At 37.9% G+C, this 23,050-nt stretch overlaps 1 protein-coding gene across 3 annotated transcripts in view; it reads right to left on the bottom strand.

Annotated features, from left to right (window-relative positions):
• Nucleotides 1-23,050, bottom strand: part of LOC149173922 (protein NO VEIN-like) — a 252,536-nt gene that overhangs the window by 31,775 nt on the left and 197,711 nt on the right. For all 3 annotated transcript variants that reach the window (XM_089424786.1, XM_089424785.1, XM_089424787.1), the window contains one exon: nt 20,225-22,071. In XM_089424786.1, the coding sequence (XP_089280912.1) occupies nt 20,225-22,071 (1,847 nt within the window). The remainder of the gene's footprint in view (nt 1-20,224; nt 22,072-23,050) is intronic.

The raw sequence follows: 23,050 nt of genomic DNA, 5'->3' as shown, positions 1-23,050 counted from the left end.
GATTCATCCATAGACCACGAGATTCAATAATGAAGAACTCTGATCCATTTTCATTATTCATTATTCACCATTCTAGAATCTACATTGATTTAAAAATTAAATTCATCATTATAGATTCTAAATTGATTTAAAATTTAAATTCATCATTCATCATTCTAGAATCTAATTAGTACTAAGAAAAATAGACTATAATAGATACTGAAATCTAAAGTCTGGAACAGTAAATTGATATAGCTAAAACTCAAAAACAATGGACTGATGAGTCTAAAAGTCACTCTAAAATACATAGAGGGCTTGGTGCTCTTGATTAAATACTAATTCCATACCCCCTTGTACATGACAAAATGCAATGGAAACATTGCAATCCATCGAAGCCTGAATTCCTGAAAAATTGTTAAGTCTGCTGGATTTTGAGTGAGATCTAAAATTCTACTTTCTCCATATGAGATCCAATGAGGTCGGAACCACTCTCAAACATCCCGAGTCATTTCATGGTAATGTTAAAAATTTAAATAAAATGATGAAAATGAAAAATAAAGGAGAATTTAACATTACCATGAATTGCATAGCATTAGTAGGAAAATATGGTCAAATACTAGGATTTCCCTGTCATAAATCATTGTTTAAAAGCAAATTTAAGGGGGGACGCATAGCCCATTTTGAGGGGGGGCACCCAAGCATCCCCCTTTTGGGAGTCATGTCCCCCACACTGGGGAAATGCCCCCCCCCGCATCTCCCTGCGTCTCCCCAAAAGGGGGACGTGGGGAAACATTTCCCCAGACGTGCCCCCGTCCCAGGTGCATTGGGTGCGCGCACCCGACCCTCGGGGACGCGTCCCCATGGAACACTGCCTAAAACCTCAATTTCATAATGTCATCAAAGATATAATTATTATAAGGTTATAACCTTTTTGTACCTGTTACCATGAATTGCATAGCATTAGTAGGGAAATATGGTCAAATACTAGGTTTTCCCTGTCATAAATCATTGTTTACAAGCAAATTTAAGGAGGGACGCATAGCCCATTTTGAGGGGGGGCACCCAAGCGTCCCCCTTTTGGGAGTCACGTCCCCCACACTGGGGAAATGTCCCCCCCCCCCCCCCCCCCCGCATCTCCCTGCGTCTCCCCAAAAGGGGGACGTGGGGAAACATTTCCCCAGACGTGCCCCCGTCCCAGGTGCATTGGGTGCGCGCACCCAACCCTCGGGGACGCGTCCCCATGGAACACTGCCTAAAACCTCAATTTCATAATGTCATCAAAAATATAATTATTATAAGGTTATAACCTTTTTGTACCTGTTAGCATTGACAATTGCATATTAGATGATGTTGGCATTATGGTTCAGGAATGGCTATATGTTACAGGTGTTGTCCTTGATGGCAACCTCACAAACTTCAGCTTCATTCTCCCCCTTTGACATCAAGGGCAAAGGGGTATGCTCCCCCTAAGCTCATGCTCCCCCAGATCTGCAACCATAATCCACCATGAAAGAGATAGAGACATATTGCAGCTAATGCCAACAATGCATTATATGCTCCCCCTGAACCTGTACCATCAATCAGAAAAGGTTCAACAATAAGATGATGCATCAACAACCCCCAACTTTTGCCTGAGGTACTCAAAAGTGTCCCTGGGCAATGGTTTGGTGAGAATATCCGCAACTTGTTCTTTAGAAGGAACATACTCCAACTTGACCTTCTGTTCAAGTACTTGTTCCCGGAGAAAATGGTACTTGATTGGTATGTGCTTGGTTTTTGAATGCATAACAGGATTCTTGGAGATGCTGATTGCACTTGTGTTATCACATAAGATGGGTATTGGTGGAGTACAAGTGATTTGAAATTCGGAGAAGCTTGATCGCTTGAAGGTAGATCGTTCATCATGAGCAACTACGAGAGAGAAGCATCAATCAGGCCACCGGTTTTTGATGGGACAAACTTCAATTATTGGAAGATAAGAGTTACTGCCTATCTTCAATCTCTTGGTACAGAAGTTTGGGACATTGTAGAAACAGGCTACGCTTTTCCTTCAGCTACTCCTACAGATGCAGCGAAGAAAAAGAAGTATGAAACAAATGCGAAAGCAGTCAGTACTCTATTGGGATGTATATCCCAAACGGAATTCATGAAGGTAATGCACTACAAATCCGCAAAAGAGATATGGGACAAAATTGTCACGAGCTATGAAGGAGATGAACAGGTAAAGCGTGCTAAACTTCAAACTCTCAGGATTCAGTATAAGACTCTCAAGATGTATAATGATGAAAGTGTGGCTAACTATTTTCTTCGGGTAGATGAGATTGTTAATTGTATGAAAAATTTGGGTGAAGAAATAAAAGAGGCTATAGTAGTTGAAAAGGTTCTAAGATCATTGTCCCCCAAGTTTGAATCTAAAGTATCTGCAATAGAAGAAAAGGAAAATCTACGAATTCTCACTATGTCTCAGCTACATGGAATTCTAACTGCTTATGAAATGAGAAAGGGAGGTCCATCAGACAGAAGGGAAGCTGCTTTCAAGGCATCAGGTAAAGAAAGTTACTATGAAGCAAGCCACGTCCCAGAAGAAGAGGAAGAAGAATCAAATTTTGTCAGAAATCTTCAAAGGGGGTTCTGGAAGGTTCAGAGGTAAGTTACCTTTTAAATGCTTTGCTTGTGGAAGAGTAGGTCATTATGCTGCAAAATGTCCTTATAAGGATAAAGGAAAGGAACCTGCTAGATGGAACAAGAAACAAAGTGCAAATAAGAAAAGCTACTACACCCATGAAGATAGTGATGGTCTATCGAACAGTGATGAAGATGAACGAGGTAATGAATATAAGTTGTTAATGGCATTTGAAGATGATGATTATATGGATGCTGTAGATGTGGATAACCTTTATGAGGAAATTACTAGACTCAAGAGATGTATAGAAGAAAAGAATGTGATCATTGATACTCTACAATTTCAAATTGATGAAAAAGAAAAACATCTTGAAAAACTAGAAGGTGAAATTGTTGGTCTTAGAAAAGAGATTGAGAAAACAAAAGCTATTAATCTTAAGTTTGTCAAAGGATCTGAAACTTTGGATGAGATTATCAATGTGCAGCGGTCTCCTCTAAATAAGACAGGTCTGGGCTATAATGGAGAAACCTCTCAAGCATCCACCTCAAAGAGTTATCTTGATGCGGCAAGAAGAAATGGGCAAAAGAACAATGAAGATCATCAGGTAAAGCAGGGACGAATTACAAACAGAAACTATCAGGGGCAATCCATCTTAAGGGTGAACAAAAGCTACAACCAGCCACAGGTAAAATCTTCTCAATTTGGTTCAAGAATATGTTGAAATTTGGTACCGGAGGACAGGTGGTTCCCTAAGGCTTTGATCTTTGGCCTAGGGAAAAGTGTCCAAAAGAATTTAATTTTTCTCCTAAAGTAACTTTATAATTTTTTATAAAGTTAAATCTAATTTGAAAGTGACTTTAAGTGATAAAGTTACTAAGTCTAATTTTAAAGTGACTTTTATAAAGTCAATGAAAAATTAGAAAGGAAAAGTGACTTTGGAAATAAATGACTAAGTAGGTCTTTATTAAAGTGGGGTGAATTAAAAAAATAGAAAGTGAGATTTAAATGAGCATTTAATCTCAGCCATTGATCTAAATCTATTTCAGCCATTGGATTTAGGGATCACCCAAAAGTCATTTAGGGTTGGGTTAAGGGAGGAAAAGGAGGAAAAGATCATTCATTCTTTCATGAGCAGATTGAGAGAGAGAGAGCAAGAGAGCAAGGGAGATTTCTGGACAAGGAGGAGAAGGAGGCAGCAGCTTGGCACACATACCAAGGCAGCATTTAAGCAAATCCTTACAGCTGAATGTGCAAGCAGTAAAAGGCAGATTTTTCTTGAGCAAACAGCAAAAGGCAGATTTGTTTTTGCACAGAAATCGAGGCAGCTGATTTTCTGCACAAAAATCGAGGTCCGTACAGCCTGTCCGTACCGTCCGTACAGCCGTCCGTACCGTCCGTACAGTGGTCGTACAGCATTGTGTTGCTGTTTGGAAATTTCTGGTGGGCTATGAGGCTCAGAAATCGAGATAAGTTGTAAATTTGTTTGCTGATTTTTGCTGATTTTTGCTGAAAATTTCTCACTGTAAAAAGGCATTTCCAGAAATAAAGAAGAGCTCTCAAACTGGTTTTCCCCAAGAGTTGTAGGGGGTTTTCCTAGGGTCAAGTTGACCAAAAATCACTGAGTTTAAATGTGTTTTAATGGCTGTTTTTAATTGCTGATTTTTATTTCTGCAATTTCCAGCACTCTGAAAAATTTCCAGAATTTGTGTTTTCAGCGATATTTATTTTTTCAATCTGTTAAATGTATGGCTATGGGAATGGGCATTTAACTACATGGGAGAAATAAGGTGAAACTGAAAACCGGGGTGGGAAAACAGAAAATTTTACAGAATAGATGAAAATAGAAATTACAATCAGTTGGCTGGTAGATTCGATAACCGCAGAAGTTTCTTCAATGGACAATGTTTTTCTTGCCATAACTTTGGTCACAAAGCAGCTCAATGTGTTGCATATAAAACGATCATGACTACGGAAGCTCAAAAACAAAGAAGTATGACAGGGATTACAAAAAGGACCTATAACAACTTTTCGGTTCTTGAAAGTGAAGTTGAATGTTCTATTTGCAATAATTTTGGTCATGAAGACTCTGAATGCAAGAGCAGGTTTCAGCAGAAAAAGGAACAAGCCTCAAGCACCAAAACATGGAGAATAAAGGAACCTCAAACAGAAAGATGCGGGATAGCTTTTTATGCAGAGGGACAAGAAAATCTATGGTACATTGACAGTGGATGTTCGAAGCATATGACAGGTGATAAAGAAAAACTTGAATCTTATTCTGCTCTAGAAAAGGGAAAGAAAGTCTCTTTTGGAAATGATACTCCTGCAACTATAAAAGGAAAAGGCATTGCTCAGTTAAAAGAAAAGGTCAAGGCTGGAAATGTCTTGTATGTTGATGGATTGAAGCATAATCTTCTAAGTGTCAGCTAGATGTGTGATCAAAGAACCGAGGTTATATTCAGATCGAATGGATGTCTTGTTCGTGATCTTGATACAGGTAAAACAGTGCTCAAAGGCAAAAGAACTCCAAATAATCTGTACATATTTGAAGAAGGACAACAACAATGCTATCTGAGCAAGGATGAAGAGCATTGGTTATGGCATCGAAGGTTGGGACATCTAAGCTTCTCACAAATAAGGAAAGCATGCAAATATCAGGCAGTTCGCGATCTTCCAGATATCAAAATTCCTAACAACACCATATGCAAATCATGTCAGTTTGGAAAACAAAACAGAACTAACTTTCCAGAGAAAGAAGGATCAGCTAGCATGCCTCTTGAGCTAGTACGTACAGATACATGCGGTCCCTTCAGAAAAAGAACACCTCGAGGAGAAGAATACTTGATATTATTCATTGACGATTTCTCCAGGTTTGTCTGGTTAGGACTTATGAAGCACAAAGATGAAGCATTAGAAACATTCAAATCCTTCAAAGCCTTGGTTGAAAATGAATCAGGTCACAAAATTAAGTGCCTCAGATCCGACAGAGGTGGGGAATTTACTTCAAATGAATTTTTCGATTTCTGTGAAGAACATGGGATAAGAAGAGAACTCTCTACAGCAAGAACTCCCCAGCAAAATGGAGTTGTGGAAAGAATGAACAGAACAATCCAACAAATGGCTCGTGCTATGCTTGATGAATCAGGAACTCCCGCAACTTTCTGGGGTGAAGCTGCACATGCTGCGGTTGTTATTCTCAACAAAACAAATGTCCGGGTGAACAGCACTCAAACTCCTCATGAGCTTTGGAGTGGTAGGACTCCTTCGGTAAAGCACTTCAAAATCCTTGGGAGCAAATGCTATATCAAGAATACTGATGAGCAACTTGGCAAACTTGAACCTAGAGCAGATGAAGGCATTCTTCTTGGTTACTCTCCATATAGCAAAGCATACAAATGCTACAATAAAAGACTTGGCATAATTGTTGACAGCATTGATGTAGTGGTTGATGAGAAGGGATACATTCCTAGGCAAGTACATCGTGAAGACATCGAAGAAGATGAAGGCTACCCTCAAAGACAGAATGATGAAGAAGAAGAATCTCAAGAAGAACCTCAAGAAGAACCAGAGGAGCAAACAAGAATAGAAGAAAAGACTCCATCCAGATATGTTCAGAAAAACCATCCAGAATCTCAGATTATGGAACAAAAGGAAGCAGGTGTACAAACTAGAAGAACAGTTGCAGAAGCTTCAAGCTATTTGGCATTACTCTCCTCAACGGAACCACAAAATGTGAAAGAGGCATGCAAAGATGAATGTTGGGTGAAAGCAATGGATGAAGAACTTGAGCAGATCGAAAAGAACAACACTTGGGAGCTGGTTCCTAGACCAAAAGATAAGAATGTTATCGGGACAAAATGGGTCTTCAAAAACAAATTGAATGAAAATGGAGAAGTAATTAGAAACAAAGCCAGACTTGTTTGTAAAGGGTATGCGCAGCAAGAAGGAATAGACTTCGAAGAAACCTTTGCTCCTGTTGCAAGACTTGAGGCCATCCGAATGTTTCTTGCTCTCTCAAGTTTTCAAAACTTCAAAGTATTTCAAATGGACGTGAAATCAGCCTTTCTGAATGGAGACTTGGAAGAAGAAGTATACATTGAACAGCCAGATGGGTTCATTCTTGGAAATGATCCAAACCTTGTATGCAGATTGAAAAAGGCCCTCTATGGTCTCAAACAAGCTCCAAGGGCTTGGTACTACCGCTTGGACAAATATCTTCATCAACAAGGTTTCTCAAAAGGTTCAACAGATAGCAATCTTTATATAAAAGTTGAAAATGACAAATTGCTAATACTTGTTGTGTATGTAGATGACATTATTTTTGGGAGCAATGAAGAAGCTATGAGTCAAAATTTTGCCTTGGTCATGCAGAAAGAATTTGAAATTTCCTTGCTAGGAGAACTGACATATTTCCTTGGTTTGCAAATCCAACAAAAAGAAGGTGGAATCTTTTTATCTCAAACCAAGTATCTCAAACAGATTTTGAAGAAATATGGTATGGAAGATGCAAAACCAGTATGTACACCCATGGTTACAGGATGTAGCCTCAGTGCAAATGATGAATCTGCAGCAGTACATCAACCAACCTACAGATCTATGATTGGAAGTTTACTTTATTTGACAGGTACCCGACCGGACATCATGCATGCAGTTGGAATAGTTGGAAGATTTCAGGCAAATCCGAAGGAGACTCATCTTCAGGCAGTAAAGAGAATTTTCAAATATCTTCAAGGGACTCAAAATTATGGCTTATGGTATCCTAGAGATACAGATCTTACTCTTCATGCTTATACAGATGCAGATTGGGCCGGAAGCGTGGATGACAGGAAAAGCACAAGTGGTGGTGCGTTCTTTATGGGTTCCAGACTGGTATCTTGGTTCAGCAAGAAACAGAGTTCAATTGCCTTGTCTACAGCTGAAGCGGAATATGTTGTTGCTGCATCTTGTTGCACCCAACTCCTTTGGATGATGCAGACTTTGCAGGATTTTCAAATCACTTGTACTCCACCAATACCCATCTTATGTGATAACACAAGTGCAATCAGCATCTCCAAGAATCCTGTTATGCATTCAAAAACCAAGCACATACCAATCAAGTACCATTTTCTCCGGGAACAAGTACTTGAACAGAAGGTCAAGTTGGAGTATGTTCCTTCTAAAGAACAAGTTGCGGATATTCTCACCAAACCATTGCCCAGGGACACTTTTGAGTACCTCAGGCAAAAGCTGGGGGTTGTTGATGCATCATCTTATTGTTGAACCTTTTCTGATTGATGGTACAGGTTCAGGGGGAGCATATAATGCATTGTTGGCATTAGCTGCAATATGTCTCTATCTCTTTCATGGTGGATTATGGTTGCAGATCTGGGGGAGCATGAGCTTAGGGGGAGCATACCCCTTTGCCCTTGATGTCAAAGGGGGAGAATGAAGCTGAAGTTTGTGAGGTTGCCATCAAGTCCAAAGAGGGAGATTGTTGGCATTATGGTTCAGGAATGGCTATATGTTACAGGTGTTGTCCTTGATGGCAACCCATTCAGGTGATAGATCACTGTACTTCAAGTCAGCAGCAGAGGTTGATGATCAGCTATCAATTATTGAAGAAAATAAGGGGTACGCAGGTACAACTTACAGAAAGTGCGTACCCGCAGGTAAACCATGCAGCAACCGCGTCCCGAGACGCAGGCCAGCCGTTCAGGAGGTGCGTCCACCCAATGCACACATTTCAAGGCAGAGAAAAGCACACGTGGGGGTTTCTTGTGTTTTACTCCTGGTATCTAGCCAACGGTATTGTGTTATATGGTGTCGGCTCGTGGTATTGTTCCATGATTTAAGGAGGAGCTTGCCTATATAAAGCAAAGGAGATCACTTGGCTAAGTATCTTTTGCAAATTGAATATCTTTAAATCTGAAATATTGGGTTATGGTCTTAAAAGCTTGATCTATATGAAAAGGAAGTTGAAGGCGAATCTGTGAAGGGTGATCTTTCGAGCGCATGATCAGATCTGAGTATCTGTGCCACTCTAGTGGACTGTCTATTCAGCCCTAATCAGAAGGTCGCAGGTGTTTAACAGGAGATCTGCGTGGGGACGCAGTGCAGTAACTGGAGACCTGCGTGGGGACGCAGTACAGTAACAGGAGACCTGTGTGGGGGACGCAGTGCAGTAACAGGAGACCTGCGTGGGGACGCAGAGCGACTAAGGTTCAGGTGCGTCCCTGCAGCAAAAGGACGCGGCGCGATAGTATTTCTTGGTGCGTCCCTGCAGCAAAGTACGCGGCGCGATAGTACTTTTGGGTGTGTCCCTGAAGCAACAGTACGCAGTGCAGTTGAAGGAACAGTGCGTGGGCACGCAGTGCAGCAGAAGGATCTCTGCGGGTGTACGCAGGAAAGCAGAAGGTGAACTGCGTCGCGACGCAGGCCACAGAAGGGAAAACTGCGTCTCTGTCTTAAGAAGTTCTGTTGATTGAATTTTTCTGTTGATAAGGTGTTCTGGGTTAGTTCTGTTATTGCTGATCTGATAACTGTAGTGGTCTGTAACTTTCATGTACTTGATGTTCAATTGCTGCTTTATGAAAAGAAGTAGGGGGTTGTAGCTCCCTTCCAGGAGAGACTGGAAAATGAGAGAGAGAGAGTTGTAGCTCTCTGCAGGTTGCAGCCTGCGTACTGGTAAAGGACTGCACCAGTACAAAACCATTGTAAAAGAAGTTTCTAAGTTGAAAGAAGATAGAGACATATTGCAGCAGGTGGTTTTCACCCACATTGGGTTTCCACCTTACATCTTGTGTTCTTTGGTGTGACTATCTATTTTCTTTGTTCATGCTCATTATTTTATGGTACTGACATGCAAAAATAAGTCAAGGATCAAATAAGGAAGAATTGTTTTAAAAGACTTAGATAATACTGATTCACCCCCCCTCTCAGTATTATTTCCAACAGATGAATCTACAATGTTGCAGTGTCAAGATTTCACTTTGTAAAAGCCTAGTACAAAATGTGTAAAACAGTGGGAATCGTCATTTCTAGGTGCAAGCTATGTGACAAGGTTCAAGTGCCACAACCAAATATGGCAGTTTGGTCTAATCAAATTGGCAGTGGACAAAGTTTCAATGGAACCATCACTTTGGACTTCTTTTATTGCAGCATATGATTACTTCACACTTACGAATTACAATTTATTCAACTTATCCATGAGCGTATTGATAATTTTGACAAAGACATATCACATGAGAGTGACCTTGTGATTTTTATGGCATGGCATGTTTCTTTGTGCTTGTAGGAGATTGAATGCTTAGCAAGCAAGACATGAAGTGGTTGCTTGGCCAGCAAGCAAGAGGAATACCAGTTTTTTTTACATGCATTACAGTAGGTACATTCAGTAAATCAGTTGATTCTAGCACTGCATGTCAGAAGAAGGGTGCTCTTGTAGATTGTTTCAAGTATATACAAAGCTCCAACATAGCCATTATGAGTAGTTTTTGCAGGTTTTGATCACTAATTTGACTTTTGTGTTTTGATGTGAGTAGCTCAGGCAGGTACTTCCACACAGGCCTAAATGTCTAGGCATGTGGACTTTTCCTAATCGACGCTTGACCTTAGCAACTGCTTTAGCTAATAAAGCAATTGACTTTTATAAGATAAAGTGAGTTAATCTAAAGAAATTTAAAAGTTATTTGCATTAGTAGATTAGATGAATCTCAACCATTGATCTCAAGTGAAGTTCAGATCTAATCTCAACCATCAATCACTTTGGAAATTATTGTTGTGGATTCAATCAATAACTCAAACTTATAAAAGTCAGGCTAGGCTAAGGGAGAAGAAATACAAGACACAGTGAGAATGAGAACTCAGTAATTGGGTGGAGAAGGACTTCCATTCATGTGTGCAGGGTTCAAGGAACAGTGTGAGGGAAAACAAGGGAGAAAGATCCAGATCAGCCAACACAAACAAAGGACTGATACGCAGAAGGGTTTGATCAGCCGGTTCCTAGGAATGTAGCCTTTGTAAGTTCTAAATTTAATGAATTAAGGACTGATTTGGGGGTCAGAAATCTTGTCTGCATGTGATTGTGAGATTGGTACTTTAAATTTGCTTCTGCTGTTACAATTGTTAAAATCCTAGCTGTGTTTTTATTCATTAGATCTCCATAATAAGTGTTTTTACAGCAATGAATCTACTAGGTAATAAATTGCCAAGTTGCTAGGGTGAGAAAATCAACATGGTATTACACCTTAGACTCTAAAAACCATTCTCCGAAGTATTGCATACAGGCCAGATTCATACAGGAGTCATAGGGGCCAGGTTCGGACAACGACCATATGAGACAAATCGGCAGTGAATTGTGCAGGAGACAACAGTGGCAGTGAAAATGCTGGTCGGAGGAGTTGGTCAGCGGCGGCAGCACGATGGCTGTGGCAGCGGGTCGATGGCTATGGAAGCAGTCTCTATGGTGACTAGTCAACAGCTAAGGCAGCGGTGGTTGCCACGGGTGGCGGCAGCAACGATATATATATATATATATATATATATATATATATATATATATTGTTTTTTTTAATTTTTATTTTAAATAAAAGATTTTTTTATAATATATATATATATATAATTATAATTATAATTTTTTTAATTTATATATTATTTATTGTTATTATTATTATTATTATATACATGCTCTTTTTTCTATTACTCTTCTTTTTAAATGTCCACAAGTCTGAGTGTAGACGAGAATGGAGAACCCCCAAGAAAACTTTGTGTGGCTCGAAGCCTCAATCGCAAAGGCAACAAACTTGATGAAGAGTGATGGCCAAAGGCCCGATCAGAGTGCCTTTGATACCAATGTAACGAGCAAAGTTCAAATACGCCATGGAATATTCAAGATATCTAGATTATGTAAATATCCATTATAGGACAAGCAGTGTTTAAAAAGAAATGTTTGAATACAAGATATATGAGATTAGTATTGATTACAAATGAGGGCCCACTTATATACCTAAGCAGGTGCCCCTTCATTAACGGTCATGTCCTCAGTGACATGCCTCTTCAGTGTACTAATCATTATTAACTGTTAATATATTAACAAGTTTAAAGGAATGTTTCACATGTGGGTTCACTTGGCAGATTGCAATGATAAATACCGCATGATTTTACATGATTTGATGTTGTTTTCAGCAGGTACCAGAGTGTGTGGCAGCACTGAGTTCAAACAGGTAGCAGATCTTCGTGGAAAGGACTAATAAGACACATTTTTGTGGGATGAATTTGCACATTCCAGAGGCTTCCTACAAAACAAGCAAAGTATGTTCAAGCCTAATTCTAGTTCAAGGGAGGCACACTCACAGAGGACAGAAATCAGCATCATTGAAGATTGATTATTGCTTTCGAGGAACACTACCTTGGAGAGTAAGCAATATAATTTTAGATCCAATATCTGTGCCAATTTTACACCAGGGAGGGCACTTCGAATCAATTACTTTGACTTTTGTTTTGTGAGAATTTAATCAGTAAAGATAGGCACCTACACTCAGCTGATTTTGAAATCTTGTCAGAATGCATAAGGTGCTTCACACCAGCTGTTTTTTGCATGCTTTTGTGGAGATCTATTGTATCGCATTTTAAGCATAAGGAAAGCACCCCATTGTGTTGAAAAGTGTAACTCGGTTCGGTCTTCATAATGTCTAATGTAATCATGATTTAATGTATTTGTAAATAGAAAAAGAAATTTTATTATTTTAACATGAGTTTCATGCTCAAGATCATTTTATTTGTAGGTCAAGCATCCATTGAGTGCTTCTAGGTTTTGTCATTGAGTCAAAGCTAAGTCACCTGACACGGGGATTCGGGATTCGTAGGATTTGTAGTGTCGGATTCGGACACGTTGACCCCCGGAACAGGGCACGTAGAATTTGTTATATATATATATATATATATATATATATTAAAAATTAGATATTTCTTACACAAATTTTAATTAATGATACAAATTTATTGATTTCAAGCATAGATCTTCATCTATAGCATGCATAGTACATACAAAATTCAAATACATGTCAGTGGTCACATAAATGATAAATCATGATTCATAATTCATAACTGAAAGACAACTTACAACTACAAGATAGTAAGATAAACACACTGACAAATAACCATCATGAATTATCAAAAACTTTAAAATGCGAACCTCAAAGTTTTTAGTATTTACACCATCAAAAATTTTAAAAATGCAAACCTCAAAGTTTTTACACCATCAAAGACTACTTGAATATTATTCAACCCCATTTCACATATAATCTTATCATTATTTTTTAAAATTTATATATCTCAACAAAATAATAATAATAAAGAAGATATTATATGTATGATCTGAAATTTTACAGACACCAAGACAACCCTACATCTCCCCCTCACAGTAAACATTGTACTGAAATCTTATTCTTGAATTCCCATGAAGGCTGTCAATGAGATGATCAGATTCATGTTTTGCATTCATGTACTGTTCAGCTTTATCTTTGCTTTTGTCAACAGCATCTCCTTTAACAGTTCAAATCCCATCCCAGTGGTTATTCAAAACATTATCCTGAATAATCTTCCAGTCAAAAATCAAACTACACTTTTTTTAACTGAACTAGTTTAACTCCTTATCTGGCACAATAGATAACTTGTAAGAAATTGCTGCTGCAGTAGAAATAATTGGTAAACAGAAGCCATGAACGACATATGAAAGAATCAAGGGTCCTTTGGGTTTTGCAGATTTGAGCAATCAAAACTGTCACTCGAAACTGTGAAAAAAGCGAGTTCTCGGAGTTTCCAGGCAATAATGGTTCTGGTATTTCAAGCACATGTTTTGTTAGAACACAGCATACAACAACATCTCTTGAGAAACGTAGAATACTCAAATGCGACTGCCATCCATTGCTGTTAACTTAGCCATACATCAAACATTAATAAAACAATGCTTGCCAAATGATGAAAAGCGTGACTGTAATGAGCAATTGCGGCCTTTTTCTAACCCGCGGAAGTCACTTTGCCGCTAAACGAGTCCTGGAAAGCAGGACACGCAGTCCAAAATCGTGACACGATGGCGATTTTCGGGACACGCACAGGATTCGACGTGTCATAATCGGATTCGACGTGTCATGTTTTTTGGACACATTTTTTGGGCGAATCGTGTCCGACACGCCGGATTCGGACACGTGACCCCTCCCTAACGAATCCGGTTACTTAGAGTCAAAGAAGTCAACTGAGTCATTGTAATATGTATAAGACCCATTTGGGCATCATGTATCAAGCCAAAGAAATTTTATGTAAGACAAAAGTGTCATAAAAGACCCTTCACGACCTTGTCAATATACAGTCAACAAGTCGGCCTTCAAGGAGCAACAAGTCGGCCTACTTGAAAAGACAAGATGACCTCATTAGGGTCATTCGACCACCATGAAGAAGCCGTTATATAAGACATCGATCTCATTTGGAAGGACATGTTGAAGTAAGAAGCAGTTCAAGCAAGGAAGGAAAAGAAGAGAAGAAAGAAAGAATAAAAGGAGAAGAAAGAAAATAAGTTTAAGGACTGTTTTTGCGCATTATCCTTCACACATGCAAGGAAAACTAGGGCACTTTTTTGCTGCTGCAAGGACAAAAAATCACAGTCATCAAAGGAGCCGAATTCAAGTGTCAAATAGATTAATTTTACAGGCCAAGAGGATAAGGAAGAGAAGTCTAGTCAAGCAAAGAAGAAAAGAGGCAGATTTTACCATTATTTTCTCACACGTGCAAACTAGGGTTTCTGCTATAAGGGCCGAAATTACAGTCAGAATTGCAGGTCCGAGATTTTTGGTCAAAGAAGAAAGTTGCAGCAGCTAGAAGGCAAGTTTTACTTGGGTTGACTTCGTGAAAGAGAAGCACATCAAAGAAAGGTTTGACTTGGTCTTGGAGGGGTCATGGTCTTGGGTCATAGGTTTTAGAATTCGTCATCTGAACATTCTATAAGAGAAGAATTCTTGTGGGTTTTCCTCTAAAGAGGAGAGGTTTTGGCCCTGGCTTATAGCCTATATCTTGTGTCCTATTGTCTCATTGTTTTTCATTATTTGGTAGTTGTTTGATGATAGAAAACACAATAATAATCAAGTGAAAGAGGAAGCTAATCAAGTTAAGTAAAAATACATCACAAGCAGTTATCAAAGTTAGAGAAATCATCCAATTAAGCTGCCCCTAGATTTATTAACACATTGTGTATTTGGTTAGGATATTTTCCATAAGTTGGAAGATTAATAGAGCACCTTCCTTAGCATTAGTTTCAGCAGTGATCTTAAGTTATTCTAAGTAGGAATGGACACTCCCTTTGAAGCCAGTTCAGAGGCTGGTTTTTCAGATTTAGTCTGCTATTTTGGGGGATGATCGTGCATGTGTAGACTTCCATTCCCTTGAGATTTATATTGAGCAGAGAGAACGTTGTCACAGGTAATATTTGCAGCATATTCCATTGGACTTTCTCAGCAAGGAGGGTTCCTTAGCTAATTTGTACATTTTCTGAATATGTTTGCATGATTAATACTTAGCATGCACATATGGCACTTTTCTATAGAGATGAGGCTAGGGAAATGAACCTAACTCTGAATTCTTATCCTTACTGTTCCAAGACTAGTTCTGAGCACACTTAAGCTATGTTACCGGATCCGTCAGGGCTAATGGATGGATCAGCGGATCCCCGGATCAGAGACGGATTCGGATCCGGATCCGCAAAGATCCGTTCCGTCCAGCTCTTCTCAGGTAAAAAATGGTCAACGTCAACGCACACATTTGCAGCAAATGTCAAAACAAAATTCGAAAACAGAAAATTTAATCATCCAGACACAAGCCAATTAAGGAATGATAAGAAATGGATTAATGAATTGGCGTCTGCGAATAAACTTCCATTCGGTCCAGCGTCTCTTGGGTAAAAAACCGTCAAGGTCAATGCACAAATCTGCAGCAAATGTCAAAACAAAATTCCAAAACAGAAAATTTAATCATCCGCGCAAGCCAATTAAGGAATGATCAGAAACGGATTAATGAATCCACGTTCGCGAAAATAAACTAGGGACTCTGCCCATTTATTATTTTATGTTATTTGACTGTATTATAAGGTTTAATACAAAACATTATAAACCTTAAAGTTTAATGCAGGTTACGTGAAGTTCTTTTTTTTCGGCACGAGGTTACGTGAAGTTTATTATCCACTCACATTTATTCAGATATTTTAAAGCTTATTTTGAAATTTAAAATCTAAATTTTTATTTACATATTTCTAAAGTTTAAAATCTAAATTTTTATTTAGATATTTTTAAAGTTTAAAAAGTAAGAAGTTATTTAGATATTATAAAGTTTAAAAATAATTTTTATTTTAATCAATTTTGAAGTTTTTTTTTCAAGTTTTAAAATTAAGTTTAATAATTTGCTTAATATAAATATTATAACTAATAATTAATGTTTAAATATATATAAATAATGTATTAATTCTATTATGATTAAATTAATAATTATTTTTAAAATATTATATTGGAGTTATATATTTAAAAATTCACATATAATTTTGTTTTAAAATTTAATTAATATTTAATTAATATTTATAAATGATATATTAAGTTTGAAATTATTTATATAATAATTATTTACTGTATGTAAAAATTATATATTTAAAAATTAGCCTATGTTTTTTTTTTTTTTATATAACTTTAAATTTTAAAATATTTTATATTTGCATGTACTTGTCGTTTCCTTGACGTTTCCGGATCCTAGTTTTTCAAAAAACTGGCGGATCCGTATCCGAATCCGGATCCGAATCCGAATCCGGATCTGAATCCTGGTAACTTGGCACTTAAGCCTCTTAAGTGGGAATATCTATATCTTCATCGCGAGACACTGTTAACTTGTTTCCATGCACAACCAAGGCACTCTTCTTGAGGAGTTTTTTGGTGATTTGGAGAATTGCCACCTGTTGTTCCATTTAGGTTGCTTCTACTATTAGAGTATCATATGACTTTCCTTTGTAGTGTTGGGTGTTCCATTTACGGCCAATCAAGAAAATTTCATTGATGAAGATTATGCATGTGAGTATGTACTAAGAGGATCACACCATCTACACTAGACGTCTATCCCTGTGCCATTATAGACTTGCTTTTGTGGTTACCATGTGCTTGGATAATCTGGCTTTGCATGGAATCTGTATTTAGATTAGGTTTTTATTGGGATAGAGGTCAAACATGGATGAATCATCAACTATAAGAAGAGGAAGAACTCTTGAGATCAAATCCCTGGTGCCTTGAGTTTTCCATCTTCCTACTTCTCTTATCCTATTATGCTTGAGCGTTAAAGTCTTTAGCAAATTCTCAAATTAATTGCGTTGAGGAAAAGGTACCCAAGGAGGTGTTTCCTAGTACTTTAAACTTTTTGCCTAAGAAAACACATGAAAACACCTTTTTAGTAAGTGATTTTATGAGTTATTAAAGTCATGTGACTTAAAAGTCATTTTATGAGGTACTTTAGTACTATGTACTTTATATTATTAAAGTCACTTTACGTTTTTAAAGCGACTTTATGAGAAAAATGTACAAGGTACAACTTAGGTCATTAACGAGCTAAGTAACCGGATTCGTCCTATAGGCCCCACGAATCCCGTATCCATCGTGTCCGACGCGATTCTCTCCAGATTCGTGTCCAAAACCCATGACAGGTCGTGTCCTTTTTTAACACGTCGAATCCGACTACATGTCACGATTTTCTCAGCGTGTCACATTTTTGGGAATCGTGTCCTATTTTCGAAGACTCGCTAGGCTCAAAAAGTGACCTGCGTGGGTATGAAAAGGCCGCATTTGGTCATTACAGTCACGCATATTTCATTTTGCAAGCGTTTTGGTAGCTTCATGATCAAGTCTAGGCCCTAGTATTGATATGCTATTCATGGTAATGTCAAATTCTTAAAGTAAAAGTGACATTTTCCTTGATCTTCATTTTCATCCTTTTACTTAAATTTTTAACATTACCATGTAATGACTCAGGATGTTTGCGGGTGGTTCCGGCCTCATTGGATTTCATATGGAGAAAGTAGAATTTTAGATTTCATTCAAAATCCAGCAGACTTATCAGTTTTTCAGGATTTTAGGATTGGGGGATTGCAATGTTTCCATTGAATTTTGTCATGTATTAGGGTATGGAACTCGTATTTAATCAAGAGCACCAAACCAGGAGCTTCTGAAAATGTCACTCCCGCTCCCGTTTTCGCTCCCGCTCCCCGCTTTTGCTCCCTCTCCCAAGTAACATTGTTCCTGATGATATGGGTCTAGACACCGGTGTTGAGTTGGCATTAGCCAACATGGATCTCAATTATCCAGTGCTAGAGCCTATTAGATTTGATGACTTAGAGGGGTCATCCTCCACACCAGCAGATGCAGAGGCGACTATGGATACAGGGGAGGAGGAGGATGCAGAGGAGAGCAGTGGGGACCATGATGATGAGGACATTGATGCTGATTCTGATGTTGATTGATGCCTTGAGGCTTGTATACCTGTAGTTGTTTTATATTTTCTATTTCTATTTGCCATTGGCATTGCACCAACACTACCTATGTAACACATTTTGATTTGATGACTTAATGAGAAGACTACAGTTGTCAGTGTGTTTATCTTACTATCTTGTAGTTGTAAGTTGTCTTTCAGTTATGAATTATGAATCATGATTTATGTGACCAGTACCACTGACATGTATTTGAATTTTGTATGTACTATGCATGCTAATAGCTATAGATGAAGATCTATGTTTGAAATCAATAAATTTGTATCATTAATTAAAATTTGTGTAAGAAATATCTAATTTTTAATATATATATATATATAAAATAATATATAACGAATCCTACGTGTCCTATTCCGAGGGGTCAACGTGTCCGAATCCGACACCACGAATCCCGAATCCCCATGTCAAGTGACTTAGTTAACGAGGGGGGACACATGAAAAAAGGGGCCGAGTGAAGATTAGATCTCCACCTTTGATCTAGGAGAGCTGAGATCTAATCTCAGCCATAGGTCAAAAGGTTAGGATTCTCTCCTCATTATGAGGAACAAAAAGGAAAAGTCAGCTCACTCATTCTACATGTTAAGTGTTGAAGAGAAGAGGAGTAAGGAGGAAGAGAAGGCATTGAAGCTGAGATAGCATGGATAGCTGTGGGAGAGGAAAATGCAGAGAAGAGAGATAAAGCTTGAATCCCAAGGCAGAGTTTCTGATACAAAGCTAGAGAGGATTAAGACTTCTTCATTGTGATTTTTGGGTGGCTGAGTACAGAGAATTGGCACAGTTTTCGAGGGGTTCTCTCTACTTTAAATGCATTAGACAGGTCCGTGATTTGTGGCAGAGATATCAGGTTTGTGGCATGAGTTTTAAAGGCAAAGTTAGCAGTATTCTGAGCATGCAGTTCGTGGAAGAATTTCTAAGATCCAGCATTGAAATCAAGAGTATTTACCACTGAGTAGAGGTCAGAAAATTTTGGAAATTACTGCAGACCTGTGACACGTATTCCTAGCAGAGATAGCTGGAACAGTGGTTCAACCTGAGTGAAGGATAAGGTCTGACCGAGGCACACACTTCTGAGCAGCACTTTGATTTCAAAGGAGACTGGCAGATACTTCAAAGGAGAGATAAGTGTTTGAAGTATATTAAATGCTGTGTAAAATTTCTCTGAGAATTAGCTAATAAAATCCCCTCCTTATGACTTGTCTTGCCTTTGTGGGTTTTTCCAGGGTCAAAGTTGACCAAAAATCCTAGTGTCTTATATGTGTGAATGTTTGTCGCATTTATCTTATCAGCTGTAAAGTGAAAGGAAAACAAACGTAGAGGTAGCTCCTATGTTTTAATTGTTATTTGTAATTGAGTTTATATATCAGCTATGTTAAATGGGTTGTGAGCATTAAACCTTATCCAAAGAAATTGAAACCAGGTAGGGGCTACAGGAAAACCTTTTTTCCTACAAATTGTATCTCTCATACCACTTTCAGTGTCCATCTTTATGTCTTGTGTGGGCATAGAAGTTCTAAGGCATGATCTTCAGATCACCTTAAATTCTATTGTGTGTGTGAAGTCAACCTGAGTTAATCATCTGATTAATGAAGAAAGATCATCATCTTTGGCAACTAATTCAAGAATCTATATAGTGTGAGAATTATATCTTATGACAGCATTCTTACTTGAAGATTCACTTCTCAAGTTCATTATTTTTCATAATTCGACTCCTATGGAATGTAGATCAACATCTAACCAGCATCAATGAATGTTTTCACAAATTGTGAAGTTTCAAAAAATTGCCCCATGCTTGAAGAGTGCCAAACAATTAAAATGTAGGGAGTTTCAGGCTGCTAAAAAGGATACAACAAATTATCTCATTTTAATGGTAAAACACAAAACCCAAACACTTTTGTAAACGCAGGTCTTCATCTTGTAAAGATTAGGAGCAACAGTATGTCTTTACAACATTATTGAATCTGAAGATTCACATTAACAATATCGGTCGTAGCCAAGTTTGCAACATGTTTCTATTGAATACTTAAAATTACAATAATTCAATTAATCTCAATTAATTAATCATTTGTGGTGTTGGTGCAAGGTCATACCAATTCAAGGAGGAAATGAGAATCCTGGGAATAAAGTTCCTGTGAAAGACACAGCAATGCACGACTCAAACGGGCATGCTGTTTCTTCAGGAGAAGTGACTCATTACACTCAAGCTCCAAATCTAGCCCAAATTCATCACGTCGAATAGCTTCAATTATTCTTCTCCCATCTTCATCCTGACTCCCTTTTTCTGAAACTTGCATTAACCTATCAATCACCAAGGCTTGACTTCTAGCCATGTGGTTATCACAATCCTTGGGCATGTCCTGTGAAACATTTTGATCATCCAAATGTTCTGACTGCAATTCATCAAGAGACGCTTCTTTTCTCTTAAAATCTGGGCAGTGGATACCTTCCAATTGATGTGCTCCATAATTGCTTTTGGTATCAAATTGTCCATCATTCTGGACAGTACTCTTTGAGTCAAGGCATTCTTCAGACATGCTAGAATGTTCTGCATCAAGTGAGAAAAACTGATAATCATTGATCCAGTCAACAATACCAATGGAAAGGCCAATGTCATGGAGCATAACACGTTCATCATAGGCAACACATTCCTGTAGAAGTACTTGAGATACATCTGCTTCTAAAGCAGTCAATCCCGAAAAAAAGATATGTGAAGCAAAGGTGCGGAATTCTGAAGGTATACAAACAAGGCAATCCAATATAAATCTGGCAGCAACCCTGATAGCTTGATTAGTTCTTTCAACCTTTTGAGCTGTCTCATTATAATCATGTACAACATGTGCTTTTCCTAAAACTGATGAATGGGAAGAAACACCATCAGCATTCATCTCCCTCTGTTGAGACCTCTTACTGTTAATGCAACTTTCTGTTTTATCCAAGGCCATAAAAGTTGTAGAATCAAAACAGTCTACACAATTCTTTACCATTATATCTATTGCTCGACAAGCATGTGATTTCATGAGCGCTACAGGAGCATGGCGAGTTCCTCCATAAAGAGACACAATAGAAACAAGCTGTGCTGCGGTTTTCTTTGCAGAGCACTTCACTGCAGCAGTCAAGAAGCCTTCCATTGTTGCCGAACCATCAATACGGACTACTTTTCCACTCCTTAACACAAGACAAAGCAAACTGTTACCGTTCCCTTCTTTGTCCAGCCAGTTCAAAATTGGACCAAGTGTAGGAGCAAAAATATGATCCCAATGTGACCACTCCTCCAGATCTGATAGCATAGGTGCTTTTAGTAGGCACTTCAAAGCATCAGCACTAGTCATGTGACCAAATGCTCCAGCTATTTGTACAGCCTCAGATATCCACTTTTCAGTAATAGCTGAACTCGGACTTGAATGATCACTTGTGCTGTTCCTTGCCAGCAATGCAGCTGAATACCTTGTCTTCTTTTGTTCAGAATAATTTTGGAGTTTCCTAATATAATTCAAGACTTCGTCAAAAGAATAACTATCTGGTAGCTCAAATCTGATCGAAGGAAACTGCTTATACAAAAGAATATTGACTTCTTCTCTAGTGAGCAATACATTTTCACCATTTTCTGATGTAGCTTGTGACAAAAATTCTAACAGTTGGTTCTTTGCAATAGAAGCTGTTAATGATAAGTTTTCACGATTATGCACAACAAGTTTTTTAATTATTTTGTCAGGAAACTGAGAAATGTGATCTTTTAAAAAATCTAAAAAGTCACCAAAGCCTAAGACTGTAAAATCCCTAATTGAAAATTGCTTCATAAGCCATTTTTCACAGTCCCAAATCCTTCTCAATGTCATGAACCATTCCTTCATTGCTAATTCTCCAGCTTCAATAATTTCTATAGAATCACGTTCGAGAAAACTTATAACTTGTTGAAGAACTTCACCAATGCTTACACCTGTAGAAAAATACCAATTATATAAGAAAACATATGAACAAGGTAAAATTCACAAATAGGCCAACATGCAAACGACACAACATGCATAACGAAAAAAGCAAAATAGATGAATAAACAGATAGATAAATGCTAAATGACTCAAAACTCTAATACCAATAACTCAAAACATTTGCATAGACAGCCTAATGAGTCACAATCCCCAGTTACAATCCAAACACTTATTCCTGCAAAATATCAAGTTATTAATGCTTATCATATAAAGATGAAATAAAATAGGTTTCAGATGTTCATAAATGTAACTAGTATCGGTCTTCATAATTGTATTTGAGTCATGATGTAATCTATTTGTCAAAAGGAAAGAAAGAAAAAATTATTGTAAAAGACAATAAACATGGGTTTCATGCTTTATGTATTTTATTTCTTGGGCAAAACACCCAGTGAGTGCTTCTAGGGTTTATGTCAAGAGTCCTAGTCCTTGTCATTGTGATCTAGACACTTCTTGGGCTTTGTATGTTAAGAAAGAAATTTATTTTGAGTCAAAAGTGTATTTTATGCCTCCACCAAGTCAGCCTTCCCCCTCCAGTCAAGTCAACCTTATTGAAAGAATTTGACCACACAAAATGACTATAAAAGCACTTGTTAAATTTCACATTGCTCTATGTTGTTTCAATTACTTTTAGCCCAATTCAATTCTTCAATTAGCAATCTTTTCAATAACAATTAATATTTCCAATCATCAACAGTAATTGAAGATAGAACAGTAAATGCAATGATAAAGGAGACAATCAACACATCAACAAGAGACACCAGATTTGGTCAAAGACCAAGGAAAAACCCCACAAGGGGGAAAACCCTTTGAAAATTCTTCTTCTATTAGATTGTCATAAAATGTTCAACAAAGAGTACAATGAGCCCAATACAAAATCATCCAGCAAAATTATCCCAACAACATTCAGAAATATGTTCCCAACATCAATAT

This window comes from Pinus tabuliformis, chromosome 4_2, assembly GCF_031772625.1.
Source record: "Pinus tabuliformis cultivar Carrire ecotype Pingquan chromosome 4_2, CPIR1, whole genome shotgun sequence".
Lineage (NCBI taxonomy): Eukaryota > Viridiplantae > Streptophyta > Pinopsida > Pinales > Pinaceae > Pinus > Pinus tabuliformis.
This window is presented reverse-complemented; position numbering and strand designations above follow the sequence as displayed.